The sequence below is a fragment of the Micropterus salmoides genome, unplaced genomic scaffold, assembly GCF_014851395.1.
Source record: "Micropterus salmoides isolate LMB-PRFRI ecotype aquatic unplaced genomic scaffold, ASM1485139v1 Ms_hic_scaffold_23, whole genome shotgun sequence".
Taxonomy (NCBI): Eukaryota; Metazoa; Chordata; class Actinopteri; order Centrarchiformes; family Centrarchidae; genus Micropterus; species Micropterus salmoides.
Genome location: NW_024041484.1, coordinates 4,184,043 through 4,206,252, shown reverse-complemented (window position 1 = coordinate 4,206,252; position 22,210 = coordinate 4,184,043). Strand labels below are relative to the sequence as shown.

The window sequence follows — 22,210 nt, the reverse complement described above, 5'->3', positions numbered from 1 at the left end:
GTTATAATCCTAGAGTCTCAGGACCTCTAGGTAGTTTGAATAATTATACAATTATTACTAGTGATCAGTTAGTTAATAATCGCTCAATTATCTTAAATCAGTCAGTCAGTCTCATATCTAAAGGGTCAATTCTCTTGGCAGGAACTAGAAATAGGCAACACACACAGCTCTTGATTATATTACAGTGAATTTATTCTCTAACTAAAGGTGATAAAAAGATGGTTGGATACAGGGAACATAAACATTTGCTGAACAACGAGCCTGGAGGTTCGATTGTGGGAAGCATTTGACTCATATTGTCGACAGCCTGCTTTTGGCCTGTTGCACGGGTCCCACGCTAGCTGCCGATCCTGGCTTTTTGCTAGGGATTCTCCGGGGTTCTCCGTGTCTGATTGAAAACGCCTCCTCCGATGTCGCGGCACTTCAGGTGTGTAGCTTCAGGCGAACAAAAGGCCTGTCTCGCTGGCCGAGTCTGGGCGTTGCCTGGCGAGGCGCGCCGACGCGTGCCGAAGCGTCCAGCGAGCAGAGCAGAGTGGAAGAGCCAACAGCGAAGAGAAGAGCGAGAGGTCGCGTGTCGCTCTTTTGTTGCCTGGGGCGCGTCCCAGGGGGCGTCTCAGGTTTCCCATGGGACTGCCATTCTAAACTTAAGGTATAAAAAGAAAAGAAATCTATTTGCACGTATTATAATCAAATATTTTCCACAATCGAACCTCAATGGTCGAACGGTTGTACTGTTCTAAGCATTTGGTAACAGGAAACAATTGTCACATTATTGGTCAGGATATTTATACATTTAACGGCATTTCCGACGAGGGCATGTAATACTTATTTCGCCCACTTGGGGGAGCTCAGGTTACATGAGGAAAGCTTGGATTAAATCAAAGATCGTCTCTCTTTAGGAACTGGGAATATTGTTGATTCATCCTTAAATTCAAGCTGGCGATTAAGAGTATAGTAAAACATTCCTTTGTCATCATTTCTAAAGAAATTTTGTAGGAAAGTATTATGAACAAGCATTGATTACATCAGATGAAGGAGTGTCTTGCTGAAAATAAAAACATTGCACAAGTAACTTTCTTTTCAGCACTAATATCAACAACAGACAGCAACAACAGTTAACATAACTACTCAAATAGAGGCAAATAGAGGGAAATGCCAATGGCTGGTTCCTGTCCCTTTGTCAGTTTAACAGTCAGCTTCGGAATCAAAAAGGTGCCAGTTTTATGGTCGGGCTAGCACTTAGAGAAAGCAACTTTGACCCCTCCCCATCTTCTCTGGGTAGGAGAAAGGAATTTAGGGTAGCTCCAAATTTATTCAATGTAAAATGCACAAATCCACACCGTTGTTCACTACAATCTCAACGTCCAAATTCTTTCATAAACTTTAATCTCTCAAGTCGTCTTCGGCTGTTCTTCTCCTCTGAAAATGTCAAATGTTGCATTTACTTGGATCCCGATCATTGGCGCTCGCGGCTATATTTTAAAATGAGACTGTGACTTCTAGCAGAGATTTTTCTTTGACAATCACTTGTACTTGAGTATGAGTTGTGTACTCCATGGCCTCCAGGGAGTCAGTAAAATGCACACTGATCAGTACACTGATCCACTTGCAGTGGTGCACTTATCCACGGCACTTACTCCACTGCGTTATGGTTTAAGGGAATATTACAGTAGGTACACATATGTAAGAGGACTGTATGGATTGTGTACTGGTGAGGTGTGTCTGACTGTTGCCGACCGACTGTAGTGGGCCACCTGGGCAAAAAGTACCAGGGCCAATTTTTTGTCCCAGTCCAGCCCTGAGCAGGAATACTGTTTACCACGTCCAACATCTTAGTTCAGTGTTAGTACGCTTACACTGTATAATTATTGCTAAACATAAACTGCAGTTGAGGCTGATGGGATTGTTTAGGGATTAGTTTGCAGGTATTTTGCAAAGTACTGAAATTGATCTTATGTTGGTGATAGCAAAATGATCACCAAAGTTATTACAATTCATCCTGAGAGAAACAAATGTTTATACCGAATGACAATCTATCCAATAGCTGTTGAGATGTTTCACTCAAAACTACAAATGTCAACATCATGATGGCGCTAGAGGAAATGTCAGTAACACAACACTGTATTCTGTTACTTAAAGATTTCAACTCCATATTTAAAGCACTACCAGTATGTACCAGTAAAGATGAGAGAATGTGAAAATTGGAGTTCTGAAACTTTATTTCAGACTGGCACAAAAGCAAAGTTCCTTATGCTTAACACAATTCACAAAGACACACAGCTTGTCTTGACTTTGGAGACATTCCAACAGGTAATATTCTCTTTACAGGTATCTGTCATTGTAGACAGATTAGTCACATTTTATGTTTGAATATATAGAGCACTCACTCACTCCACCACTGTTTTAGTGTTTGAGCAGCACTGTTAATTTTCAAGAACATTCTCCAGTCCTAAATTCACTGTACATTGTCCTATTACACCTTCCACCAATGTTCAAGTAAGTCCTGAACTTCACATGCTTCGGGTCCCCCTGTGGCTCAGACATGGTATGTTCTACAGACATCAGCTGTCACTCTCTGGGCGTACCAAGGAGAACCTTCCGGAAGGGTCTGGGATAAACCACTTCTCCCAAAGATCCAAATGAACAGCAGGGTAATTCCACGGTTTAAATGGGCCGTTCCAGTGCAGCAGGTGCGCCTCTTGTAGGAAGCTCTCTAAATACCGGGCATCTGGACTCCAGCCTGGGCACAAAGGAAAGCTATTTTGTAGCTCTACAATATTTTAGGTTTCTTTATGTCTGCAGAATTCACATCACTTGCCATTACCATAAGTGAAATGCATCATTAGTTACTTCTCTATTTTTAATTTGTTAACTACCATTTTAATTTAATTAACCTTGTTTATAATGTATCATTGTTAGTTTACTACTGACACTGGCATGTTGTATGTAGCATAAGTGTCTGCATAGGGGGTTGATCTGTAATAAGCTCTGCTAACTTTATTTTTATTGGAGCCAAAAGTGATGGTATGTGCCTCAGTTATGCCACACCACAAGAGAGAGTGTACTTGTGTATTGTTTCTCCGTTATGGCATTTTACAGGCCCACTTAAGGGACAGCAGTTTAGGTATGTTTTCAGTTTGGTAATTAAACATAAACTTTCGATAAAATAACACCACAAATCTAATTATGTACATTTACAAAGCCAACATCTAATGTATGTCTTTATTTCACAAAATTATGAAATTGTTTTGTTTGTTTAACATTATAATGACCTAATTGTCATTCTAGACAGTATTATGCCATTTAGGAACTAATACTGAAATGATTCTGCATGGAGTGGAGGAGTGATGATCTTACCCAGGTGTCTTACGTGCCACAGTGGGTCCAGTGTTGTGTATTTGTCATGAAACACTATTAGCATGGGTGGAGTCGCAACGCCTCCCGCCATGGCACTGCTGTAAATGTTCTGTCTGGTGGAGAGGAGGAAGACAGTTTCTGATCATGCAGATGCTTTCAATGCTCCATAATTATGCTAAAAAAATATACATACAAAAATGCATATTTATGTTACAGCTGCATACATGAAATGCGGTTCAAAGTGCAATAAGATGAGATACAATAATTTAAATAATATAAATAACATTACAATAAATTAATGAAAGAAGTAAATGGTACATGCTAAAAAGAAAAATATAAAGTGGTGCAAATAGGCTGGGTTGGAGTAGACTTTTATCAAGTTTCCTTTTGGGTGTATTGTGATCATATCACAAGCCAACAAAAAGAACCTGAAAGCAAGTGGACATCCAGAAAATCTGTAGTACAGGCCACTAATACATGACAGGGCCTCCTGTACAATTCAATCAATTAACATATACATAAAATCTACGTGAAGCTAAACGGTTTGTTATGGTCTTTAAAAATAGGCGACACTGATGTTAGATTCTTGTTGGTTACACTGGACTCCAATGTTAACACGTAAAACAAAGTCATGTTTGTGAGTATATGTACATCTCTTTTAGCTAAAGTTAAAGTAAAACCATTTAAATCTTTGTTTGGTTGAAATTAATAATATGTTATTTAAGAGCAGACAAACACAAAGTCAGGAAGCATAAGCCACTACAGATTTGTGTATGAACAGAAATGTATAACCATGTAGCATCAGCATAGCTGTTAAGGTTAACAAAATGTTAAAATGTCGGATGAAATAACCACTAGGGAAGCATGTATTTAAAAAGCAGGGGAGAAGAATGTAAAATCTTCTGACACATAATCTCTAAGATTAAAGTAGATAATCCCCCCTTTTTCTGATTTGAATTGTCTGGAATCTGGAGAAGGTCACTGGTCACTGTACGTACCTGAAGTTCTCCTCCATCCATTTCTCCAGCTGTTTGGTGATCTTCTGTGTCTTCCATTCGCTCATATCGGCCACAAACACTCCAGGGTTGAAAGAGCAGTCTCTGGGGTGGATGCCCAGATCTTTAACTTCCTGTTTCCTAAAGTCCAGGAAGCCCATGTAGGTTGTCTACGGGAAGAGCTCAGAGGAGAGGACGCCATATTTCAATTACCAAATCAGTCTTTTCAAAGGTTATCAAAATTCACCTGAGAAAATTACTCTTCAGGAATTTTACATTCAGTATCAATTCCTATAATGCTCTAAAGTGTTTACAGCTAATTTAATTTAATTATAATATACAAAAGCAAAATGTGCTGTACACTTTTATTTACTGACGCTAACAAAAAGCGAATCAATCGACATTTATTTTCCATTAGTTTCCATTAGATCCATTACTCCAGGTTAGATTTTTCAGACAAATGCAGTGCACACCTGTTTCTACTTTCCCTCATCAACCCTGCTATATTAAAGCCCATTTCCACTCACTCCTTGCCAGATCGTCAAAGTTGTTATTGTTGTTTCATGCCTTTGCTTATGGACAACGTGTACCTGCAACTAACCAACAACCTTTAAGGTTCAGTGTTTAAGATTTAGTGGCATGTGGTGGTGAGGTTGAGGTGTAGTGCTGTTTGTCCTTTTTGAGCTACTGTAGAGGTCAATGGAAGGGGGGACCCGCGGTGTATGTAGAAATGGCTCATTCTAAGATAATAAAAACATGACGGTTCATTATGTACGGTCTTAATACACCATTGAAAACATAGCTATGGATCTTATATTGCATTTCTTCAGTCAGTAGATCCTCAGAGATATTACACACTGGACCTTTAACTCTCTCCCTCCCTCTCTCTCTCTCCCTCTCTCTCCTTCACCCCAACCGGTCGAGGCAGATGGCCGCCCACCCTGAGTCATGGTTCTGCTCGAGGTTTCTGCCTCTTAAAAGGAAGTTTTTCCTTGTCTCTGTCTCCTAGTGCTGCTCTTGGTGGGAACTGTTGGGCTTCTGTAAATATCATCACAGAGTACGGTCTAGACCTGCTCTTTTATGAAAAGCGCTCTGACAACTGTTGTTGTGATTTGGCGCTATATAAATAAAATTCATTTGAATTGAATTGAATTAACCCTAGAACTTGTACCTATACCTCCCTGCCTGCCTGCAAGTTTCTGTATGTTCACTTTTGTCGATAAATCTCTGAACTCTTCCTGCTTGCCTGGACTGTCTGGCGTTTTAGTCCTTCAGCCTTTGTTGCTGGAAATCACCGGCCATTATAAAAATACATAGAAATCCACCTGCATGCCGATGCTGCGGACCATCTCATGTGTGGAGGGCAGGTCGCAGTCAGTGGCGAAAGCAGCAGCATGACCCGGCTTCAGTTTGATATTAAACAGATCCTTGATGTCGCCTAAAAAGCATGAAAAGCATTTAAGTGGTACAGTATATACATAGATATACATAATTAATACAAAATCAATGTATCAAAAAAACAACAACCTTGAAACAGTGTGTGAATTTGATGTTAATGAATGTGGATGAGAGCTTAGTGGCTTAGAGGTGGAGTGAGTCGCTCACTAATCAGACCATTTACCATAACCATTTGGATGTTTGTGATGACCATTATAATGTTTATCCTTAAAAAAAAGCATGTATTCATAGCTTAAGTTACCACCAAATGTAATTTAAACTTGTTTTAAAAAATATTCTGCATGGTGATCTGGTGATCAAATCCAACTGTAGCACCACACGTCTGTTAAGTTTGGGGTTAATCATTGAAAAAGGCAGTTTTATCAATTAACAAACCTTAAATTTAATCTTTAGGATACACAGTATGGAATATATTTTCACAGGGATTCCTTCCTACCTTGATCATATACATACCCTGCACAATGACATCATCATCTAAGTATATCACCCTCTTATGGTTGATTTCGAGCAGAGGTATGTAAAAGCGCACGAAGTTGAGCTGCAAAACAAAAGCAAAGTTATTTCAGAGTTATACATTTAGATTGTGAGGTAGCACACAGCGTCTGTGCATGTAAGGTTTGTATCGATACGGGAACAAAGGCAAACCAGAACTCACTGGATGTAAGAGCTCAGGTCGAGAGGAATCTGGCTTCACCTTTCCTTTCAGAACCATGGGGTTAAATTCCAAAATCTTATATTTGATGCCTTTCAGTTTAGTCTTCTCTATGTACTGCCTGGGAAGATGCAAAGAACGGATGATTAGGCAAATAAACGTGGAAGTCATCGTAATAAGCAATAATACTGGGATGTCAGGTCGCCCAACCAAACCCCAGCCACATATCTTCTCCACATGTGGAACAACTACAGATTCAGTACATTTACGGTATAAGAGTACAAATCACTTCTTGCACCTTTAAAGATTAATGTTTAAAGTGGCACACCTTGTTAGTTTCACGGCATCCCGAAGGGTAACTATATAGAAAAACACACTGGCGTCTGTGTTGCTATAGACGCTGTTGATGGTTGCCATGGTCGCACCCATTCGCTCCTCCGATGCACAGATGATAATGGGGACGACATTATCCGCCTCTGACACTCTCACTGCAGGAACTCGCGCTGCTCTTCCGAGGCTCTTCCGGTGATCTAAGAGGTCATTAGGGAGGGGAGGTCGAGATTGCTTTGTGCCATTTCGGATGGTGTGGCATAAAAAAAAACATGCGTCCACTGCCATGACTGTCAAACAACTGCGTGCTTTAAGATGACCGTGGATCAAAGTCGAGAAGGCTGGCATTGTTCTTTTTTTTTTCTTATTGTCAACAAATCTCATGAAAAGACCCAAACCAACAATGTCTAAGTCCATTTCTTAATATTTTCTGACTGCCCTGCTGTATCTGTGGTTCTCTGTCTCAAGCCAATAAGTCAGTACTAAACACTTAACTAAAAACACCTCACAAATACATAGATTCATCTTTAAAAGAAAGCACAGCTGAGCACTTTAAGTTTTAGCGAACGTTTCTCAAAGAAGAGTAAATTGTAGTAAATGCATTTGTGGGGAACTATTTTTAGCGGTGGATTAATCCACATTTAGTGGTCTTGTTAGTAATAAGGGTAGCAGGATGGTGCATGTGAGACTAAATAAACTACAGTGTGTGCATTAATGGTAATATGAATGAGAAGGATGGACGGAAGGAAGAAAAGTGTGGCTGACTGGTGTGTTTTTACTAGTTTTTGAACAACAGTGGAGCTCTATGGCCGAAAAGAAGAAGATATACCCGATGTTGGAGCTACACACGCATTACTTGTGAGCAGGATCGATTCAATGTTGGTTTGGGTCTTTTCATTGGTTTTGTTGACAATAAGCAAAATAGAAAACATTGCCAGATTTACTCTTTAATGTGATGACATGATTAAATTTGCTCTATAAAGGTTTAAAGGTATAAAGGCTTACCTGAGAGTTTGGGCCGAGTGGAGACTCTGAGCAGTATACTGTGCAGGAGGAGACACACCATCAGCACCAGCAGCACCAGCAAGACTTGGTTAACTGAAACGCAGGAAGAGGCAGGAGTCGGCGTCTACTCGTCTTACTCTGTTTACCATGTTTCCAAAGAATATACCCCACAAAACATCAGAGGGCCACACATAATAATAGATTTTATTATGGATTCATCTCTTTTTTTCAATAGTTTTATCTAGAGAATGTTGCATAAAAATGAAATTGCCCATCACAGGGGCACACAGCCCTAAGTCACATCTTCATATTGCTTGTTTTGTCTGACCAACAGTCCTAAACCCACAGACATTCAATTTACAACGATCTTAAACAGAGAAAAGCAGCAAATGCTCACTTTTTAGCATCTGGAACCAGAGACTGTTTTGCATTACTGCAGGTTAAATGGCTTTAAGGGCTATTTGACATTTTGTGGAAAAATCCTTTTTTGCTTTCTTTAAACTGTTTGTCGAGTAATGTCACGTAACTCCACGGAAATCAAATAAATTGTTCTTCTATTCGAGTACAAATAAAATAAATGATTATATGTTTATGAGCGATTTTACATGTTCTGATAGGTGTATTGTTTTTACTTAACAAACAACCACGAGACTGTTTTCGATCTTCTCAAACTCACAGCAAGAAAACTAATATGTCAAATTATTCACTTAAAGAGGTCATATTATGCTTTTTGCCTTTTCCCCTCTCCTTTATTGAGTTATATCTCTTTTTTGTGCATGATATAGGTTTGCAAAGTGAAAAAGCCCAAAGTCCACCCCATCTCCCACAGAAAACTGCTCTGAACTGCCTGAAAACAGCTCGTTTGTAGACAGAATCACGCGTCATAATGCTCGCCTAGCGGCTAGTCCGACACGCCCTCAAAAACAGCAGTGAGCTGCAGCACACAGCTCTCCTCTCCCTTCCAAACACTAGCTACCCTCCAGGCAGTCAGGTGACATAAAGTTGTTACTGTGATGTAGAGACAGAGCTCGGTTAAAACTTTATGGATGAAAGATAGTTGATAGTAGATGAAAGAAAGTCACAGATTTAGGGCCTGTGTCCACCAAAGCGTTTTTTGCCAGCTGAAAATGCCAGCTGCTCTTCTGAAAACGCCCAGCAGGGAGCGCTGACAGGCGTTTTTGAGGCACAGCGTTTTTTCCGACTGTTCTACCCAACTTTACTGTATGTAAAATGTCAACACAGAGTAGAGTACTTGCTCTGGCTCTGTATGAAGAGAAGGCTGAAGCAGGTAGAGAGAGAGGACGGACTCGCCGTATGTGGGTTCATGAGATTTAGTGGGCGAGGAAACATCTCAGCGAGTACCCCCGTTTAGTCCAAGAGCTGAGGTTCAACGAAGTCCAGTTCCAGGATAGTAACCGTTGCTACGGTGTGGTGTTTGTCCTCCTCTACTGTGATTGGACAGCTGACTAAAAAGTGAAAGTGACGAGCGCAGCGTTTTTCCCAAAGTTGAACATTTTTCAACTCTCGGCGACCGAAAAAAAACCTCTCAGCTCTCAGTGCATTCCCATTGGAATGAATTGAAAAAAGACGCTGGCGTCAGAAGAAAACGCTTTGTTGGACACGGGCCCTGAGAATTCCCCACTCTGAAACTCTTGCTCCAGTCCGTGTTGCTAAGCTGGTAAGGGGATATACAGCTGAACTGAAGCCATGTTTACCAGCTTTTCAGGGCCCGCCCTACTCTGCTTTTGATAGGCTAGTAATCTTGTAGAGGTGAGATGTATCACTCCATAGCTAAAACGAAGCATTCAACACACAGGGTGAAAAGAAGAGCTGCAGCAATGTGCAGTGTGACAAAAATATTGTGTTTTTTGAAAATTAAACCATGTAAAGCTGTTCTGGTACAACCCCTAAATAAGGTTTTGAATCTGAAAATGAGCATAATGTGACCTCTTTAATGAACTTTAAAGTTATTACCAAAATTGTTGTTTATAATTTTACAAAATTGTAGTTAATCATTTTCATTTGTTCTAGCGCTAACCATCAGAATAAAAAGCTGTGCACATTGAGCTGAAGTTTTACTGTAATGTTGTTATCTCATACCAGTAGAAACACACATTGTGTTTGACTCGTTCCACTCGTTCAGTCAGGCAGACCAGAGAGGAGGAAGGAGGATCAAAATACCCATCTGCAACCATTTACAAGACACTTTCATCATCATTTCTGGCAGCTCATTCATGAGCCATAACTTATTCTGCACAATATGCTACCTGAGGAGCAGCTTTACACTGAAACATTCAGAACTTACTGTTTTCAGATATTTTAAACTGAACAAAATTATAAATGCAACACTTTTGTTTTTGCCCCCATTCATCATGAGCTGAACTCAAAGATCAAAGACTTTCTCCATGTACACAAAAGGCCTATTTCTCTCTAATATTGTTCACAAATCTGTCAAAATCTGTGTCAGTGAGCACTTCACTCACAGGTGTGGCATATCAAGATGCTGATCAGACAGCATGGGGATTGCACAGGTGTGCCACACAGCTCTGTAGCGCTGTTTGTTCATGTTGGCTATGGTAGAAACATGACGACAAAATACGGCAAACTCCATAGAAGGGGGTGTCTGCGGTTTTGTAGATATAAATGTCTCATTCTAAGGTAATAAAAACATAACGGTTCATTATGTAAGGTCTTTATACACCACTGAAAACATAGTTATGGATTTTAGATTGCATTTCTGTCAATAGATCCTCAGAGATATTACACACTGAACCTTTAAAACATTAATCTACACGGTTTTAACTTGAAAACAGCAGCAGTTGTTACAGTTTTTGTATTAACACATTTAAAGCATGCTTACATTTTTGTATAGTAAAGTTTTGTTTTGGAATTTGCAAACACCTCTCAAAGTATCTTGCAATTCACTCTGCTGTTTTCACACACGATAGAATCATAACATTTACTCCTTTACAGCCCGTCATCTGGTTACCCCATCATACCCTCCCTCAGAAACACACCCACATTGGGTGCATGCGCATGCAGATGTTCCCATCCCTGGTGAGAAATGTGGGGGTTCCTTTACTGGCAATTGCTGCTCCAGCTATAGCAAGCCTATTGTCGATAGGAGTGTTAAACCACAAGCTGTTTGTGACACTGCCCATCAACAGGAACACAAGACAATCACTGAAATTTCTACTTTGTTTCATGTAAATGCATATAACCAGAGCATAAATCAGTCATATTACATTTGTCTTACATTTTTTTTTCACTTACTTTTTCTCAGAAGAGCCATATTTCATGTTTGCTTCCAGCAACACCTGCAAACACACACACACACACACACACACACACACACACAGAAGGAGAAATAGAGGGCTATCAAGTCACTCATGAGAAGTTGTAGAGAAACAAAGGATGAAAGATCCCTTGGCCTTAATGTTGTATGGAGGGTTGGGGGATTTGGCCGTTTCCTCAGTGAAGTATTAACACAGCTGAAAGTGAGTTTGATATTTATTAAGATGACAGGCCTCATCTGTTTTTGCAGGAAAAAACTTTCACGAAACACGGGTCAGGGTAAACATGGCTAAAGAATCAGGTTTTTCCTGGAGAGATCTAACTGGGTCAGCCAGGTTTTTCTTAGCCCCTTAACCTGAAAAGTGACATCATTACAGTGAATGCCTGAAATCATCAGATGACTGTGAATGTTGCAAATGTTGTACCTCTTGGCTGTGAGTGGTTTGAAGGTACAGTCGTACAACTTGAGCACTCATAAGATCCCGTGGAGCTTTAACTTAACGGCCACATAGAACATGTTTATACTCCAAGTGTCAAAATGGGAAACCTGCAAAAGTTCTAAATCAAACGCTTCCAATGCTGTGTTTTGAAGATAAAGACAGGATGTTTGAAGTTCTCCTTCTGATCTAAACCTCCAACAGTTTTCTGTAGCAGTGTGACTGAGAGAAATACATTTTGTGACATATAATTTTGCATAATATGACCAGACCAGCAGTAAACTCACTGAGGCTCGAATGCCAAGAGACACTGGACAACACGTGGCTGTATTTTGTTCAAAACCTTCCACCACTTCCTTCCTTCCTGGTGCCAGGGATTCATCAAGGGATCTGTTTGCCTCCCAGCCTTTTAAACTTTTATATAACTGCAAGAGAAATGCTTACACAATGAATGAGTAAACGCATATCTCAACAGTCTCACAGCTTCAAAATATTTAGCTCCTCTGAGAATCAGTGTGTTTCACTGACCTCATTGTGTGTGCAATCAGTGTAAAGTGGTGGAACCTCAGCAGGAAGCAGCGCACTTTAAGTTGCTCATAAGTTAAACGTATCACACTTACGGTGGCCTGTCTGCTTTTCATGTTTCACGCTTCCTCTGAAACCTGCAGACTCTAACTGAACCTCAGCAGGCGGATGACATGAAACAGAACATTCAGTCTGTGTCGTGCATTTGTTTCAGGTTTGTTTGTCCCTGTTAGAGCAGCCCTAAACATCTGGAGCTGATTAGCTTAAGATACACTCCTTCCACGAGGCAGGACTGCCTAACACGCTGTCTCTGGCCTGCATTTGAACAATCAGCAATCCACTCACTCCAAATTACAACGTGTTCTCCAATCTCAATGCATTCATAATCACATTGTCAATGTTTTTTGCAGAATTATACCACCAGATTTGAACTCACATGATTTTATGGCAGCAGAATTTGTCAAATATTTTTTACTAATGTTTAAAAAACATTTTAAAACAGATTTTTTTAGGATGGCATTTTTATAATGTCTCAACACCTCGCTCTCACATCTCTCCATACACTAATGTGTCCACATGTTTATGTGCATATGTGTGGTGAAGCATGTGTACAAGGTTTTGCCACTTTACCATTTTACAATTATATTTGTTAGTGACTGCTTGAGCTGCTCTGTTTTAATAGTTATTTTATTACTTTTGCTTGTCTTACTCTCTGTCTTATATGGCTTCTTTAAGACATCACCGAGGAACTACATGACTATATATTGATTATGTAGCAACTATAGTTACTGGCTAGGAAAAAACGAACAGAAGTTCCAAAGAGTTTGCACATAACTGTGTGTGTGTGTGTGTGTGTGTGTGTGTGTGTGTGTGTGTGTGTGTGTGGATGGGGGTTGTTGGTCCACACCAAACCACAAAAGTCATCACACTGCAAAAAATTCCAAACCGGGATAGAGTTGCTACCTTTTTCAGGACTACATTTCAGTACAATAGAAAAGGTCTGTAAAATTTCACTAATTTGCAAGGGAGTTCAGTTGTTTTAGGGATTTTTTTAGGGAATAAATAAGCTAAAGGTAGGCAAATCACTTCCCTTATGGGCTATGGTATTAAAAGACAACCAAACAAACATGACCCTTAATTCCACACAAGTATTGAATGGCATTGAAGCGGCATATAACTCTGTCATGCATCATGCGTACAGATTTCCACTTATTCTTAAGGATAAATGTTAAAAAGACTCATTTTAGTCTACAGCCTAAAGATCTACATTTTTTTCAGTGTACCAGTACAAAAAGTTCCCTTGTCTAGCAATAAAACAGGGTTGCTTATAAAGCACAAAATACAAGATTCATACAGTATTTCACAAAATATAATAGACATATAGAAGCAAAACTCATAAAGTATGCACTTTAGAAAACAGAGATAAAGTAAGGAGGCCTGTCCCTGTTGGGTTTATATGTCTCAGTCATCACAGTGTAGCACAATTTAAAGCACATTTAAAACGTCAGAAACGTATGTACTCACAAGAGAACGAGGGTGGCGTTGTTTATGGTCAACCTCAGTCCTGGTGTTCATGGTCCATGTTGTAAAACCTCTGAGGACTGAGACTCACCCTCACCAACAATCTCACTTTTCTCCTCTCCCACCTCCTTTTCTCTTTCTTCTCTCCAGATGTGAGTCATCTTGCTCACCAGCGCTCTGATGCCTCACTGTCCTTCAGCCAGCAATAGATTAGCTCACCCCATTTCTCATATTCATATCTGTGATACTAAAAAAAAGTAAAAAGTAAAAAAAAAAAAGGCTTTGAAAGCAGTAATTTACGGAGCCCGGGAGGTCTGAAATGTTTTTTGAGAATAACACGGACCACACTCTGTTGGCTGCGAAATATAATTAAAGGGTATTTATTATGCCAGTAGGCTACTGGCCAAATTACTTAGGAGTTACAAAGTTATAATGAAAACAGTTCTGGGGTCGAGCCAAATCGCACGTCATCTTAAAAACTACATTTCCCATAATGGCCGGGGTGTCGCTCTGCTGGAAAGGACGACTAAAGTTTATCCCTTAAACTACAGAGTGGGTCGTCATATTTGTCAGGTGTGTCATGTGAGTTAGGCTGGTGGATGTATCTGATGTTGATCTACAAATGATTTTCTGCTCATTAATAATGTTTGAATTGATCAAAATCAATGATCAAATACGTACATTTTTACGTGTGTTTATCTTGATTTTTCCACCTAGAGCACATTGTAACTTTGAGGGTTGCTATGTAAAACATTTTGATTTGCAATTCATACGTGCCGTGCTTATATATTTAAAATTGCAACAAACAACAATCTAGTAACATTTATTAAAGTTATTAAGCCTTGAAGACGGAAATATGCCACAAATGTTTTCTTTTTGTTTTTATTTTTATAATCGGTTTTCTATGTAAAATGCGTACCTGTGAATATTCCAAACAACATCATATTTATTATATTATCTAGTAATTGTAAGAATAATAACGTTTGTTTGTACATTTTTGTATTGCTTTATGTATGGGAAGATAAGTAATATAACATTAACAGTGTAAGGTTATGGTTGGCCACTTAATTCCGCTACTCTGCGTAGTAAACACTTCTCTCCAGCAAGTCTTCAAGCAGTTGAACTTAGAACTGAGTTAAAGTAGTTTTTCATTTTTGCCCCTAGGTTATTTTGTGTTCATGCAGCAGTCTTTCACCTCCACCCAGCATGGAGGAGAACACTTTAAAGCTGCTGGTGAAGCTCACTCAGGAGGGACAGTTAAGCTCTCTGGAGGAACGGATATCCTCGGGCGGCTCGGCGGCGGTACAAACCGTCCGGAGCAAACACTTCGGTCGGTCAGGAGACACCCTGCTGCACTACGCGGCCCGGCAGGGACACCTGGACATTGTGCGGTATCTAATAAAGCGGGTAGGCATGGATGTGGAGACGTACAATAACGACTACAAGAGGCCGCTGCACGAAGCTGCGTCCATGAGCCACCTGGCATGTGTCAGCTACCTGCTGCAGGAGGGAGCCAAGGTGGACAGTCTGAAGAAGGCGGACTGGTGAGCATGAGTACAGAAAGCTGCTCGGAATGAGTTCGGAAGAAATAAAAAAACAAACAAAAAAAACAACCAACAACGTGACAACCCTATGATGGAGACATGTGGTGCCCCCTGTTGATTTTAAAAAGCAACTGTCACGCTAAGGATGCTAGCTCCCTTCGATAGCTCAGTTGGTAGAGCGGAGGACTGTAGAGGCTTGATGCTGAAATCCTTAGGTCGCTGGTTCGAATCCGGCTCGAAGGAGCACCGTTTTGATTGCAAATCGTTTATTTCACGAAACTTTTGTTCAAGAGTCAAACATTTGAAGAAAACAAAGAAATAAAGAAGAACACCAATCTGTCGCAGCCCAGTTTGTTGTTATATTTGACTCACAGAGCCAAACGTCTGTCGTTGTTGTTATTGTTTTTATTGTTATTGTTTTTTTGCTTGACGATGGTGACCATCTTTCAGAAACCCAAACGGTCTGTTTAAAACATAGGTTTAAAAGGGATTTCCAGAAGCGTCAAACACAGCTGCCCATCTAAATCTAAAAGTATTCCCTTGCCTGGATCAAGATACAATGCCTTAACCAAATAAAGTTAGATGATTATATACAAAAAATATATGCATTACATATACATTAATGTTGTTTTCTATTCTTTTGTATGTGTAATGTATTTATAATGTAGTTTAATCTTTATACATGAGGGACACAAGCAGTGTCTAATCTCTCATTATTAGAGCTAACACAGAATTTAATGATTTCATAATTTCAAAACTGAAGGAAAATGTCACAACTAATTTTACAGTTTATTGGACGATGTCTATTCTAAGTTTAACTAAAGATTTGATCATTTACTGTGGAATGTTTAACACTTATATTTTCTGATCCATCCCACTGTGTGTTAGCTTGGAAGCTGGTGATGGGACTGCCACTTTATTTACATTTCACTTGGTTAGAGTAGTTTGTCAGTGTTGCCTTCTCTCTCTCTCTCTCAGGACTCCACTGATGATGGCCTGCACTCGGAGAAACCTCAACGTGATCCAGGAGCTGCTGCACCATGGCGCTGACCCTGCACTGAGAAACAAGGACGGCTGGAACTCGTTCCACATCGCCTGCAGGGAGGGCGATCCTCTGGTCGTACAGCACCTGCTCCTCGTCACGCCGGACGTCTGGAGGACGGAGAGCAAGACGCGCAGGACACCACTGCACACTGCAGGTAAAGCGTCCTTAGATTGCTGGTTCTAGTGTATGGATATGTCATGTGATGGCAACATCTGGCACACACACTCAACAATTTCCAGAATCGTTAATCTCTTAGATATTCTGTTGTGGCCAGATCTCCAAGTGCGTGTTCGGTGAAAAAAAAAACAATCTTTTTACCCTGTTTTGTGAGGGACCTTTTGCGTTCATTGTCAGATTATAACTAAGTTTCTCTCTCTCTCCCATCATTCAGCAATGCACGGCTGTGAGGAGATTGTTAGGATCTTGCTGGAGAGGTAGGTTGAAATTTTCTTTGGGGAATACTTCCTTAAAAAAAATGTGTGAAATGTTTCAGTTTTGGTGTGTGTATCCCCAGAACTTTTTCTCAGAATTTCCAGCTCAAAATGCCGTAAAATGATAAATAAAGACCAACACTTACGAACATAAGATTGTTGGCTCGATCCCTAGTTTGGCAGGATGAATCTGGGTGGCGGAGAGTGAACTGGCAGCACGTACTCCTCACTCATAACCACTGCAGAAGTGCCCTTGAGCAAGGCCCTTGACCCCTAACTGCATCAGTGGAGCTGCTGAGTGTCCACCTGATCAGATGGCAGCTTACAGGTGTTATCCTGAATAAATGAAACCTGCAACCTTTCTTTGGCCACATGGGGGCAGCAGAAACAAGCTATAAACACAGTGACACCTCTTAAGTTGAAATGACCAATTTGTGAGCAGATGATTTTGCTCTCCACTGTCCAGCTCTTTAGCTGCTAAATACTCCACTGTGTTCACCAGCTAGCTGCTAACTTTAATATAATATTAAAATAGAGCGCGCAAACACAATCTATGTTTGACAAACAATAACAGTACACGGTCCACTTACTTAAAATTTGGAGCTTTCAGCTGCATTTGAAAAATTCAATTCAAACCAGCTTTATTGGCATTCATGTATAAAAACAGTATGCCAAAGCTACATATAAATTAAATAACAATTCATTTCATACATTTCATTAAATAAGTAAATAAAACAGTAAAAGTTGTTTGTGTGTGGGTTAATAAAAATAAAATACTACTACTAATAATAAATATATACAATATAAAAATTAATTCCATAAATATAAATATATATATTAAAATAAAATAAAAAATAAAACTGTAAACTTGTGCGTGTATATTAAAAGACAAAAAATAAAATAAAAATTTATTAATAAAAAAATAACAAACAAATAACTAAAACAATCAGTATCAAATGTGAAATTTAAAAACAAAACAATTACTAAAGTATAAAAAAAATGCACGTAAAATAAAGTGAGGTAAAGTAAACACAAGTAAACCTTGTGGAAGGTCAGTAATCAACCTTTAAGGTCATTAATCTGTGTCCTATAGTGTATATATGACTGCAGAGGTTACATTCCTGTTTGTAGATTGCCATTGAAAATGTCTAGTACTCTGTTTTGGGGGGAAATATAGCTCCATACTTTTGAGCTTGATTATGATTTGCAGTTCACAGATAACTGACCACTTCTTCTTCTTCTTCTTCCAGATGTGGCTACACCCCAGACTGCGCTGACAGTTGTGGAGTCACTCCTTTCATGGACGCCGTCAGGAACGGACACCTTTCTGTGGCAAGGCTGCTTTTAGAAAAGCACCAGGTACACAAAGCATTTCAAGTCAGTCATGTCTCCGCTTTTGTAGAAACAGTACTGCACTGTCATGTCCTGACTTGTGTGTACTGTAGGCGTCTCCACAAGCAACGGACATGCTTGGGACTCAGCCGGTGCACCAGGTTGCTGTTACTGGCCAGGAGGAGGCGCTGTGGTTCCTGGTGCGGGACCTAAATGTAGACGTGAACCAGAAGGCGACAGACATGCAGCTCACTGCTCTGCATTACGCTGCAAAGGTTAGATCACAGATTTTTGACAAGATTCCATCTTTTCTGTTCCTAAGCCCTCAAAGGTTAGTCATTTCTCTTAGATTAAATGAAGTAGTGAAATCATTATAACTTGTTAAAATCTATTGTATTACATCCTAAATTGAGTGGTATTATTAAGTATTCACAATAGATAATGCTAACAACAACTAGGATGGTTTGTATTGGCCTCTTGTTTAGATATACATACTTACAATGCTGTTTCACTTCTTTATTCAGTCTGACGTCTTGTTTGAGTCATTCTCTGTTTGGAAGCGGTTGTTTTTTTTGTGCTGATCTAACTGTAGTGAGCGATGTATCCTGTTGGCATTATTTTCAGTCGACAGGGAAGCTGCGGTAGTACAGTAGCCAGTCTGTCGCCATCATTCTGGCTCTGGCACAGGAAGATAACGACCCCATTCTCAATCCTCCCTCTAAAGCTCTGAATGTCTCGGCTGTTTTCGAACCAGGGAAACAGCCATCAAGAAACACCAGACCTTTTTATTGCTGAAAAAAATCAGAGATGTGGGCAATTCAGATTTTAACTCTGGCTCATGATTATAGTTGAACTGTTACTGAGTATTAGGATCACACAGAAGAACAGCCAGTCCCACAACACATCTATATGGTGATTTACATTCCACTGTGTGTGTGTAGTAACACACACCTAAAGGCTTACTAGCAGTGAACATTAATTAAAATAAAGGCTGAAAAGGACAGTCATTTACACATTTCCTTCTGCTTCAAATACAGTATTATCTATCTAATTCTAAAACTGAAACTAAATTTGTATCAGTAATTCACAAATTGTATTCAAATGTCTTCAAGTCAGAATCACAAATTTGTCCCAGAGGGCTTTGCAATCTGAAGAACATGCAACCCTCTCTATCCCCACCCCCTTAACTCAGGGAAAAACTCCACACAAAAAAACAAAAAAGGAGTGAGTCCTCTTCCAAGATGCACAGACTAGGTGTTGTTTCTACAGAGTAGACAGTCACAAAATCACTGTATTGAAATTTCACTAATCTGGTAAATTACAGCGTGCAAATAAACTCTCCTTCCTCGTTTTAAATCTGTGTTTTTTAGGAGGGCCACACGTCCACTATAAAAACACTTCTTGAGCTGGGGGCAGATCTTTATGTTCGGGACAAAAAGGGAAGAACTGGTAAGCAGTGTATCACTTTTACATAATTAAAGTAAAATCTTAAGGATTTCTCTATAACATTAATAGTCATGGCTAAATAAAGGTTTGTTAACAAAAATGTGCTTAGGTGTTGTTCATTAAGAGTTTAACAGTCAAAACTCAGTTAATCTTATAACCAGTGAGACAATAAAGGTTTGATCATGTATGTAGTGGTTTAATATCAAAATAAAATGGAATGTGAGAGGAATAGATAATAATGACTCTCACATAGGGCCTATTTAATTTCACTTCATATCACATGTTATCACTTTACCATTTAAACATTCAAACCAGCAGTGTTATTTGTGCTCACCTAGTTGACATAAATATTCCATACTGCACCTTTTAGTTGTGGAAATAAAATAAGTGCCAACTCAGATTTTAAATCAATGTCCGCTAAATATTTCATCAGCCTCCCCGGAGCGCAGAGGAGAGGGCCGGAGTGTAGCCACGGACACTCATGGTCAGTTGTGGACCAGCCAGCCTAAAGCCAGGATAATGTCAGCTGGCAGGATGCAGGCTGCTTTTTGTCCTTTTCATACTTTAACTTGGCTGATGGAATTATCATCATCATAAAAATCCAAGATATCAAATTAAAGCATTAAAGAATTGCAGAAGACAGCCGTCAGTAGTTTTTGATCATATTTAGTTTTCGTGTATAAACATGCTGCAATGAACAGACGCAGCTGCACCGAGACGCCGCAATGGCGCACAAACAGATCTGCATTCTCACCTCAACTCACCCTGCACTTTTTCACCACCTGCACATATGGACTGTGTAAATTAAAAATATCTGGAAATAAAGCCTCACACAATCGCTACACTCCATCCTCACCATCGGTCATCATGATGCAGGCCAAACATAACAAAACCGACATTAAAAAAAAAATGTGTTCACCTGTCTAACCTCCATCCTCAAATGATCTCCCAGAGTGGGGGGGATCACTGACTGAAGCCATCATTTTGGCGAGGTGTGAAGTACTTACTCTGACTACTGTAAACATATAAATACTGCGTGACACTCGTGCGGAATGCTGCATGGCTGCTCTCTGGCTCTGCAGAGGACAACACCAAGGGAAGGATTAGAGAGTCTCCATTAAGATTTCCTGGTCCGCGAGGGTGACTGGCTAATACTTCAATTTAGATTCCCTAGAGTTGTGCTCTTGGATCTGTGCACTGAACTGGGTCCAGCATTAGACAGATCCACCTGGCGGAGCCGAGCCATCCTGGTACAAATACAAGTAAGCTAGATACGCACTCTTTCTGGCAGTCGGCTGTTAGCTGCAGGAGCCGATAGGTGATCAACAATATATAATGTTTACCATTAGAAAACTTATTTTCTTTACTTCAGCCATTACGAGTCCCTGAGCCGGCTGCATTGACTGTTATTGTAACACTTGGCCACTCCGTCGTTTTGTGTTTGTTGCTGATCAAAGAGTTCAAACCATCAAATAAAAGATTTCTTCTCGCCTCCACTTCAGTGATCAGCGCCTTGATCTTGCACTTAGTGAAATTTCTCTTTCTCACGTGTTTTGCAGCAGGATTGGCTGCTGTTATTAGGACCTTAGAGGTGATGCTGGCGTATTTCTGGTAATTTGCATAGTACTTTATGGGAGTAGCCAAGGCGGAGTATGTGGTTCGTGCATGTGCGCTCAATTTCACGTTGATTGGGATGTATAAAGGAAAGGTGCGTAGGACATGGCGTACGCCTGGTTTTAAACATATGGATATTTCTGTGTGTAAGTACTTTTTAAATGAGTACGCCATCTTTCAGTATGAAAGCTGCGCTGTCGTTTATACATGAGGCCCCAGGTGTTTAATAGTTGTGGTTATGCTATTGTTTTGTAATAACCCAGATGAAAAGCAGACTGATTTTAAAATCGTTGAGGCTCATGCATTTAAGGTTAGATTTTAGAGTTGGCTGCTCAACAGCATTTTATTCAAGTGCAGTGTTCTCTAAAAATCTAATCCAGAAGAAATTATGAATAAATGTGAAAGCTATGAAAAATATTTCTCACATTTTGGAAGCGAAAGTAAATACAGGCTACTAATACAGGGTAATGATGCATTCTGTGTTATCTGACACGTGGAAAAGTTAAAAAGTAGTTATTACAGTAGTGACAGCAAATTGGGATCTACATCAAATAAAAAACAGTTAGGAAGTGGCTGCCTGGAAGGTCGCAAAGTAAGCAGAAAACATAAGGTATGCTTTGTCAATGGTCTAATACACCAGTATGATCCCTTACACCCTCTTATTTTGTCTAATCTGCCCAGCTCTTCATATGGCCTGCATTGGACAGCATGCAGATGTGGCCAGGATACTCCTGCAGCTTGGACTCAAAGACTCAGAGGACGCGTCTGGCACAACAGCACGGCAGCTTGCCAAGAAACCAGACATAGTGCGAGCGTTTGAATGTGGCGTACCAGACACATCATAAATGATACCACAGTGGTAAAGAACACAGATTTGCAATATGATCTGTATATTTAATTTAAGTTAAAAAAAACTGAAACAACCTGAAAATGTGATTTATGTGATAGAAGTTAATCAGTTAATTTAGACTGTGAGGATTACAATAAATCTTAACGTGTCTGGTGTTGTGTTGAGTATTCTTGAGTGATAGACTTTGGGGACATAAATCACATAACTTAAATTTAAGTCTTGCTTTAGTCTATATGTTTACATCGGACCTGACTTCGATGCGAGTGACTTGAGATTGAGATGGTGTTTGTCACTCTGGTGCATGGGAATATGTATCTTGTTTGGCTATACAGTGAGGTTTAGACATAATTGGACACGCTACAGATAAGTTCATC

The 22,210-nt window shown here is 39.9% G+C and overlaps 2 protein-coding genes and 1 non-coding gene across 4 annotated transcripts; 2 read left to right on the top strand and 1 right to left on the bottom strand.

Moving 5' to 3' along the window:
* Positions 1-2,195: 2,195 nt before the first annotated feature.
* Positions 2,196-13,827, bottom strand: glt8d2 (glycosyltransferase 8 domain containing 2). The gene is made up of 10 exons (XM_038739200.1): positions 13,578-13,827; positions 11,071-11,114; positions 7,798-7,890; positions 6,791-6,992; positions 6,466-6,583; positions 6,264-6,348; positions 5,678-5,790; positions 4,356-4,522; positions 3,358-3,470; positions 2,196-2,740 (listed from the first exon to the last, which is right to left on the bottom strand). Exons 2-10 carry the CDS (start codon positions 11,087-11,089, stop codon positions 2,562-2,564), a joined length of 1,089 nt encoding a protein of 362 aa, XP_038595128.1. The 5' UTR covers positions 11,090-11,114; positions 13,578-13,827; the 3' UTR covers positions 2,196-2,561.
* An 816-nt stretch (positions 13,828-14,643) lies between these two features.
* On the top strand, positions 14,644-21,992 carry ankrd16 (ankyrin repeat domain 16). 2 transcript variants are annotated; one of them, XM_038739273.1, is made up of 7 exons: positions 14,645-15,118; positions 16,097-16,317; positions 16,555-16,597; positions 17,845-17,953; positions 18,040-18,201; positions 19,297-19,375; positions 21,668-21,992. In XM_038739273.1, the coding sequence occupies exons 1-7, from the start codon at positions 14,781-14,783 to the stop codon at positions 21,829-21,831; spliced, it is 1,116 nt and encodes a 371-aa protein (XP_038595201.1). In that variant the 5' UTR covers positions 14,645-14,780; the 3' UTR covers positions 21,832-21,992. The 2 variants fall into 2 exon arrangements, with proteins under 2 accessions (XP_038595202.1, XP_038595201.1); XM_038739274.1 differs by lacking the exon at positions 19,297-19,375 and having other exon boundaries at positions 14,644-15,118.
* On the top strand, positions 15,274-15,361 carry trnay-gua. Its single transcript is given in 2 exon segments — positions 15,274-15,310; positions 15,326-15,361. It is a non-coding gene; the product is annotated as a tRNA-Tyr (tRNA).
* Positions 21,993-22,210: the final 218 nt, after the last annotated feature.

Bases quoted from the DNA above. Each gene is read 5' to 3' on its own strand.
- glt8d2 (XM_038739200.1), bottom strand. The intron at 6,349-6,465 runs GTGAGTTCTGGT...TTTGTTTTGCAG, and splicing joins GACCTGAGCTCTTACATCCA to CTCAACTTCGTGCGCTTTTA. The intron at 5,791-6,263 runs GTATGTATATGA...CATGCTTTTTAG, and splicing joins TGATGATGTCATTGTGCAGG to GCGACATCAAGGATCTGTTT.
- ankrd16 (XM_038739273.1), top strand. From the start codon at position 14,781: ATGGAGGAGAACACTTTAAAGCTGCTGGTGAAGCTCACTCAGGAGGGA. The intron at 17,954-18,039 runs GTACACAAAGCA...TGTGTACTGTAG, and splicing joins TGCTTTTAGAAAAGCACCAG to GCGTCTCCACAAGCAACGGA. The intron at 18,202-19,296 runs GTTAGATCACAG...TGTGTTTTTTAG, and splicing joins CTCTGCATTACGCTGCAAAG to GAGGGCCACACGTCCACTAT.